This window comes from Marmota marmota, unplaced genomic scaffold, assembly GCF_001458135.2.
Source record: "Marmota marmota marmota unplaced genomic scaffold, marMar, whole genome shotgun sequence".
NCBI classification, from domain to species: Eukaryota; Metazoa; Chordata; class Mammalia; order Rodentia; family Sciuridae; genus Marmota; species Marmota marmota.
In genome coordinates this window covers 2,039,614-2,047,454 of record NW_026000207.1, presented here as the reverse complement: position 1 = coordinate 2,047,454, position 7,841 = coordinate 2,039,614, and the positions used below count along the sequence as shown (strand labels likewise).

The window sequence follows — 7,841 nt, the reverse complement described above, 5'->3', positions numbered from 1 at the left end:
ACCCCGCCGATGGGGGCGCAGCGTGGCGGCGACCCCGGCCAGCGGTGCTTTTTCCCGTGCAGATGCGCCGGCTTCCGTGCAGATGTGGCAGCAGCCGGTCCTCGCCAGTGCCTTGCACAGACTGAGAAAAGGAACCTCCCCCTCCCCACTTGCTTAGGACCCCTCTTTCTCCCACCCGCGGACCCCAGTCGCCCCCAGGAAACCCCCCAAACCCAATAATGGTTCGGTCTACAGCCACATCAATGTTTATTCTGCGAGTCCGGGTCCCAGTCTGTAATACTATTTCCCCCTCCCCGTTCAGGCCCTTGAAGTGGCCCGGGGCCCAGCCCCACCCCCACCTCGCTCTCAGCCAATTCCCGCCCAGCTCCCAGGAATTTCATTTGCATTTCCGGGAAGAATTGCCCAATGGGAAGGCATAACCACGCCTCCCCTCCCAAGGGGGCGGTACCTCTGGTGGACCGCACCACTCTTGGGATACAGGGATGGGGGAAGAGCACTTCCATGGGGTAACAGGAGGGTGGTATCCCCTCAAGTTAGGGCTGGAGATTCATCAGAAAAGGGGGTTCTGGCCTTGGAAGAGGCCCAACAGCCCGCTGTCCGGGACGGGCTCCTTAATGATCTTCTGGATCTGTAGAGGGAGGGAGGAGTCAGGAAGTCTTCAAGGGTCCCCATCTCCATGATGACAAATCAGAGGGACACATCTCCATCTTCATCTTCCCTGACACTCTTGGCAGCAGCTGACTAAGTCAACTATTCTCTCTTCTCAAAAGCTTTCCCGGGGCCTCCCTTTCATCACATCTGTCTGGTTTAAGTCATAACTTCAAACCATCTCAGTCTGATTTGCTGGCTTGGACCACTAAATTAGGGATGGCTTTGTCCAGGGATTCTTGTCTACACTTCCTCTTCAGTTATTTCCTTTCTCCATCACTCTTCTGGTCTTTGATTCCCAAAATCCAGCCCAGGCTTTGCCCCCTGAACTCCAACCCATTTATCCTAACTACCTATTGAATATGAACAACCAACCATATTTCATCCATCAAAAAGTTCCACCAAGTTTATCTCTGGAAAATTAAACAACAAAAACCAAGGCTGCATCTCCACTGCTTCTACCCTAGTGAAGCCCCTATCACTGCTTGCCTCGATGCCTGAAGTTGCCCCCTTGCTGGACTCCCTCTCCCCTCAACCTGACCCATCCTTTTAGCAGAAAATCTTTTTATTTGCTGATCTGACTGTGGTCAGCTCTACTGTGTAAAACCCTGATGACTGCCTATTGCTAAAATCCCAAATCGTTGCCAAGATGTGGCTCTACCTCCTGCCTTCTTTGCCTCTTCCGCATACCTGCCCAGCACCGACTATGTCCTCCAACATACAGTTCCTCAAATAAGGCAAGCTCAGTCCCACCCTCTGGGCTTTATCCCAGCTGTTCCCTGCACCAGGGAAGGAACTGACTGCTCCTACCCTCCAGGTTTTGGGTTCCAGATGACCTATCATCGCCCTCTGCACATTCCAGCTCCGGGTCACAACCTGTTATTGAACATGGATTGGCTTTTTGTCTCCACACTGCGTTACTAGCTCCAGGAGGGCTGATTCTGCCATTGCCTGGCCAAACCACGTGGCTCAACAGATGCTCAACAGCACGTAAGGAAGGGGAGGGGAAGAACTGGGGCTTTCTAGTTTGAGTCTTTTCCCATCATCTTGAGGCCTAGGGGTTTGAAGGTGTGGTGGGGAGAGCACACTAGCATTTGGTCAGGCACCAGAAGAGGGTGAGGATGGGCACCAGCACCCAATGGGGCAAAAGCCCAGGGCATGAAGAGTTGGCAGTGGGTATCAGGGTGTCAAGGGGTTCTGCTCACAGGGTCTCTGCTGGACTGTCCACCCCATGTCCGCCTGGCTTCCTTATTTCATTCTAAGCCACCAACTTCAGAAGCCTCCTGAACCACCCCATGTAACCCCCTCCTCTGCACTCCAACACCCCACATCATCCCTCTTGTTCTCTGGAGTCTTTATGGGCGTCTGACATGTCCTTTCATTTATGTATCATGGTGGCGAGCAAACCTCCACCAGAATTTAGCCTACCCCACGCCCATACACATTCTCCTGTGCAGGGTGGCCCAGCAAGGGGACACCAGGATCCATTACCTCCCTGAACTTGGGGTGGGCAGCATCCCTCACAAGCTGCATGATGAGTCCTTCGCTGGTGGAGAGGAAGGCACCACTCTGCCTCATTCGGGCCAGCGCTGTCAGCCGGTCCACCTGACTGTAAGCAAGTCCGAGGAAGAGAGGGCAGGGGTCCATGCTGTGGCAAAGACACCTGATACTCATGTGCACATGTGGCACGTGGCCCCAGTTGACCCCCACACACATCCTCTCCTGGGAGGGACTCTCACCTGCGTGAGGAGCAGGCGTCCACCACAATGTGGACCTGCAGCCCCCGTTCCAGGAGGTCCAGAGTTGTGTGCTAGGGTGGAGAAAGGTCAGAACCAAACCCAGGCCAGAACCAGGGGCCCAAGTGAGGGGCTGGGTCAGAACTGGGGACCCAGAATGGGGCTGAGGGAGGCTCACATCAGAGCAGGGGCCCAGGTTAGGAAGTAAGTCCCCGGTCAGAGGAGGTCCCTACAGGTGAGACTGTGGGGCCCCAGGGGATCAGTGCAGAATCTTACCAAGATGCAAACCTGGGCCTCAATGCCACAGAGCAGCACTGACTGAAGCTGGGGCCGGCTGTCCAGCTCCCGCTGCAGGGTGGGCACCATGCTGAAGCAGGTCTTGCTTACTGGCTGAAGGCCTTCAGCCCCCAGCTCTGGAACTGTGGGGCCTAGGCCTTGTGGGTACTGCTCTGTCAGCAGGGCTGGGACTTGCAGCAGTCGGGCCACCTGTGCCAGAGAGAGGGAACAAAGGCCTTATTCTGAGGGAGGAAGGCTGGGGCCTGGACCCTAGGTCTGAAGAAAGATGGTCTATGGCCTGTGAGGGAGGAGGCTGAGGTCTGAACCCCTGTGTCTGAGGAGGAGGGCTGGGCCTGGGCCCCCAGGTCTGAGGGAGGAGGCTGGTCGTGGACCCTGGGTCTGAGGGAGGGGGCTGGGCCTGGGCCCCCAGGTCCGAGGGAGGAGGCTGGGCCTGGACCCCGGGTCTGAGGGAGGAGGCTGGGCCTAGACTTCTGATCCAGGTAATAGGCTGACACATACCCTGAGCATTCGAGCAGCCACAGAGACAATCTGTGGGAAGTAGACGATACTGTGACGAAATCTCTCCTGCATGTCACAGAGGAACAGAATGGAGGATCCCGGGAGGACTCGGCCCAGGCTGGTCCTGGCTGCTGCCATTCCTTCAAGTGGGAGACAGGCAGGGGGCAGGTTCAGCAGGGAGGGAGTCCAGCACATTCTGCAGTTCCCATCCAGGGTGGGCATGGTTTCCGCCTGGGGTCCTCACCCCGGACTTGCTTACTCCAGACCTTTGCATCTACTGATCTCCTGCATCTTCTTCCCATCTTCTTCAGCTAGGAGGACGCTTCTCTGGGAAGCCTTTGTGGCCCTGACCATCATGGTCTCCAGTGTCACCCTCCCAGACCTCTCCATCCTGGAGACTGTACATCAGCAAGCATTTCTATGACCTTAGTTTCCACCTGCCACTAACAGGGTTCTGGGCTCATGCTCTGCCATGTGTCCAGCGCCCTCCCATGAGGCTTCTACGTGAAGCCTCAACCGTACCTCACCTCTGGGGAAACTAAGGACCAAGCAGTGAAGTGACCTTCCCAGGGACACATAGAGTTGGGATGTGCCCCTTGAGAGAAAAGGACTGCACTCTCCAGGCTGTGGCTCTCCCCACCCCACCCCTTGCAGCGGCAGGGCTTGCAGAGCCTTTGAACCTGACTTCCCAGGGTGGCCACTGGCTCTTCTCCCACCTCCGTTCACCCAGTGCAGAATACACTGGCAGACTCCCTCCCAGGTCTTGGAAAGAGGATGGCAAACAGGGCTGGGGATGTGGCTCAAGTGGTAGCGCACTCGCCTGGCTTGCGTGCGGCCCGGGTTCGATCCTCAGCACCACATACAAACAGAGATGTTGTGTCCGCTGAAAACTAGGAAAAAAAAATAGATTTTAAAAATTCTCTCTCTCTCTCAAAAAAAAAAAAAAAAAAAAAGGAAGAAAGAAAGAAGATGGCACACCCCAGCGGGTATTCTTCAGCCATACAAAGGAATGAAGGACCAACGCGTCACACCACAGGGGAACTTTGAAATATTCTCAGTGAGAGGTCGGTAACAAGGGCGCTCGGTGTGTGTTTCTACTCGTAAGAAATATCCAGAATAGGCAAACCCAGAGAAGGAAAGCAGAGTGCCAGCTGCCAGGGACTGGGGCAGGAGGAACCTGGGGTGACTGTCGACGATTCAAGATTTTCAATTTAGGGTGACAAAGATGTTCTGATTGAGGCAGTAGTGACAGTTGCACAACATCATGAACGTACTAAGAGCTACTTAGCTGCACGTTTTAAAATGAAGAGGGTAAGTCTTTGGGCTGGAGTGCAGCTCAGCTGTAGAGCAGGTGAAGCCTTGGGCTCCAACTCCAGCACCACACACACACACACACACACACACACACAGGTTTTATGTTCTATGTATTTTACCACTTTTTTTAAAATAGAAAAAGAAGAAAGGATGGGACTGGCGAAGCTACCTGCCCAGCAATCCTTCTACAAGGGAGGAAACTGAGTCTCAGGGAGCCCCTGACTTGCCCCAGGTCTGGCCTGACTCCCTCCATCAGAGCATCTCCAAGAACCTTGGTGTGTCCCAGGTGTGCCCCAGCCAGTGTCCCGAGGAGGCCTGTTTCTGGGTCCCCACGCTGCTGCACAGTGGGGGGAGTTCTGGTGGCGTTTTTCTGCAGGTCTCTCACTACACATGGAAGGTTTGTTTGTGCTCACTTGTGGGAAGCCACTCTGAATGGTGGCTCCGCACAGTCACTCATTCACTGACTCATTTGGGAAACAGAGACTGTGGGGACCCCGTGAAGTGTGGACCAGGGTGGGGGAGGCAGGCACTAAACAATAAACTGCTAATATTTTTAAGCTGAGTGCTGAGCCCACAGGTGTTTATTATTAAAACTTAGTATATCTACCATAGAAAATGTGTTTTATGTGTAACATCTCAACTTTAAGAGTGAACAGAAGACTATGTTGGTGACTTGTTTGGTAGTGCTGGGACTGAGCTCAGGACCCTGTGCATGTGAAGCTCTACCACTACACTACACCCCAGAGCAATGGTGAATTTTGTGTTTTATGAATTTTATCTCAATTTTTAAAATGTAATGGATACCCCCCCCTCTAAAACAAAACCACAGCAAAGTATTTAATCACATAATTACAACTGTGATAAGTGCTGTGATTACTTGAAGTCTCTTCCCAAGAAGTGAAGAGAGAGAGATGATCTTTTGGAAAACAAAGCTGTTGCTCCTGTTGCCATTCCCACAACCCGGACCCCATGGCTTCTATTTGTCTTCAGGACAGAGATGCAACCCCCTCCAACAAGGTTCTGGGGACCCCTCCAGCCCCAGCCCATCCAAGGGTCCTTGCTGGAGAGCTCCCTGGTGGGTCACTTAGGCCCTGGAATCTCTGTGAGGGGAGTGGGCAGCTCAGGGAGTCCGAGGGCATCAGTACACTGAGGAGCTCCCCTTCAGGCTGGCAGCAGTGTGGACAGTGACTCCAGGTGACAACTACAAGGCCCCATTTCTCAAAATGATAGATACACAAACCCTCTGCCCCAGAAATCTGCCCCTAAGTCTTTATCTGGCAGACATCCCTGTGAAATGACGAAGGTTACTGACCACAGCACTCTGGAGGGCAAAGGAGCAGAAATAAATCTAAATGTTCACAGTTAGGGCACTGGCTGCTACTACCGAATTCTGTGCAGCTAGAAACAACTACCAGGAAGCTCTTTAACGATAAGGAAAATTCAAGAGAAGTGAAAAAGGAGGCCCAGTGCAGTGGTGCACGCCTATAATCCCAGTTCTTGTGAGGCTGAGGCAGGAGGATCACAAGTTTTAGGTCAATTTCAGCAACTTAGTGAGAATCTGTCTCAAAAAGGCTGAGATGTATCATCTGTGGTATAGACCCTTCAGGTTCAATCTGTAGTACTGTTAAAAAAAAAAAAGGAAAATAGAGTGTATGAAATATTTTCATTTATATCAAAATCTTTATCCACTGTCTCTGGCAGCTACAAGGACCAGACACTCAGGTGGGAAACTGGGTGAGAAACAGTGTGATGGAGACTTGAGTTTCACCCTTTTGAATTTTGGACAATGTATAATAGGTTGTCCCGTAGAGAAAAAATATAGAAGCCTAGTGCAGTGGCCATGCATGTACTCTCAGAAACCTGGGAGACTGAGGCAGGAGGATCAACCGTTCAAGGCCAGACTGGGCAACTTAGCAAGATCCTGTCTCAAAATAAAAGGCCTGGGATGTAGCTCAGTAGTAAAGCACTTATCTAGCATGTGTGAGGCCTGGGTTCCATCCCCAGTCCCATTAAAAAAAAAAAAAGAAGAAGAAGAAAGAGAAGAAGAAGAAGAAGAAGAAGAAGAAGAAGAAGAAGAAGAAGAAGAAGAAAAAGAAAGAAAGAAAGAAAGAAAGAAAGAAAGAAAGAAAGAAAGAAAGAAAGAAAGAAAGAACACAAAGAAAGGACTGACTATTTCCTTGGCATAGTGGGAATGCCCAAGGAGGATCACAAGTTCAAGGCCAGCTTCAGTAACTTGGAGAGACCCCATCTTAAAACGAAAGAAAAAAACCTCAACAATAAAACACCCCTGTGTTCAATCTCCAATGCCCCCTCCAAAAAGGTAGGGGGTTGAACCTAAAACCAATTTGTGGTGAAACATGTTAAGATAGTCAAGCACCCTGAGGGTTTCTGGAGAATGTTCCATCACTGTTTACACCAGGTGTTCACTTCGTGAAGATTTATTTGAGCAGTGTATTTATGGTTTGCACTGTTTTCTGTATATGTGATATACTCCCCTTTAAAAGTTTTCAAGATAAATAAAACGAAAAGGCTTCCATGACCTTGGTGGGGCTGGATTGGAGGAGGAGCCTTGACAGGAGATTGGGGCTGGGGTCTACTAGGTTGGGGGGCAGATGCAGAAGAGGGGGCAGGTCGCAGGGGATGGTGGTGCAAGCCTGTAATCCCAATGGCTCAGGAGGCTGAGGAAGAAGGATCCCAAGTTCAAAGCCAGTCTCAGAAATTTAGCCAGGCCCTAAGCAATTTAGCAAGACCCTGTCTCAAAATAAAAAAATAAAATGCGCTGGGGATGTGGCTCAGTGGTGAAGGATCCCCTGGGTTCTGTCCCAGGTACAAAAAAAATACGGGAGGGCAAGACAGAAACTCAGGGGCCTGGAGACACCCCAGGTTTCCGGCCCCGCGTGGTTCAGGACCTGAACACTAGCGGGGACCTGATCAGAGGCGAGGGGGGCTGGTCTGGGGAAGTAAGTATTTGGACCAGTGTGGGGATAAGATGTGAGGAGGGAGGTCTGGGCTGCAGCCGGACCTGAGTGTCGTGGGGAGAGGTCCGGAAGGAGCCCGCGGGTGCGACAGTACTCTGGCCCGCAGGGGGCGAGGGCGAGCTGGCTACTTCCCCAAGTGGCCTCGGGGACCGGGCTCTGAGATGGACGTCCTGGCTGTAGGACCCCGGGCAAGTTTCACTCTATCGGAACCCCGGGTTCCTCCTCGAGGAGGTGGGGGTCAAACCCACCCATCCGCCGGGAGGACGCAGAACTCGGCCCGGGACTCGGAGGCGGCGCGAGCGCCCGGGAGGGCTCAGGTCACTCGCGGCCACCGAAGTTCTCGGCCACGCGGACCTCGCCGGGCGCCGCC

The 7,841-nt window shown here is 52.7% G+C and overlaps 1 protein-coding gene across 12 annotated transcripts; it reads right to left on the bottom strand.

The window, feature by feature from the left end:
* Nucleotides 1-229: 229 nt before the first annotated feature.
* On the bottom strand, nt 230-4,069 carry Isoc2 (isochorismatase domain containing 2). Of its 12 annotated transcripts, none has more exons than XM_048791670.1 (7): nt 4,000-4,069; nt 3,180-3,319; nt 2,661-2,870; nt 2,388-2,458; nt 2,140-2,296; nt 1,459-1,524; nt 230-672 (listed from the first exon to the last, which is right to left on the bottom strand). In XM_048791670.1, exons 2-7 carry the CDS (start codon nt 3,315-3,317, stop codon nt 529-531), a joined length of 786 nt encoding a protein of 261 aa, XP_048647627.1. In that variant the 5' UTR covers nt 3,318-3,319; nt 4,000-4,069; the 3' UTR covers nt 230-528. The 12 variants fall into 12 exon arrangements, with proteins under 12 accessions (XP_048647627.1, XP_048647626.1, XP_048647630.1 ...); XM_048791669.1 differs by having other exon boundaries at nt 4,043-4,069; XM_048791673.1 differs by having other exon boundaries at nt 2,140-2,257; nt 4,043-4,069.
* Nucleotides 4,070-7,841: the final 3,772 nt, after the last annotated feature.

Excerpts from the sequence above, each read along its gene's own strand:
- Isoc2 (XM_048791670.1), bottom strand. The coding sequence starts at position 3,317 with ATGGCAGCAGCCAGGACCAGCCTGGGCCGAGTCCTCCCGGGATCCTCC. Across the intron at positions 2,297-2,387 it reads GACGCCTGCTCCTCACGCAG|CATGGACCCCTGCCCTCTCT; the intron begins GTGAGAGTCCCT and ends TCTTTGCCACAG. Across the intron at positions 1,525-2,139 it reads CCCACCCCAAGTTCAGGGAG|GTTGTGACCCGGAGCTGGAA; the intron begins GTAATGGATCCT and ends GTTCAATAACAG.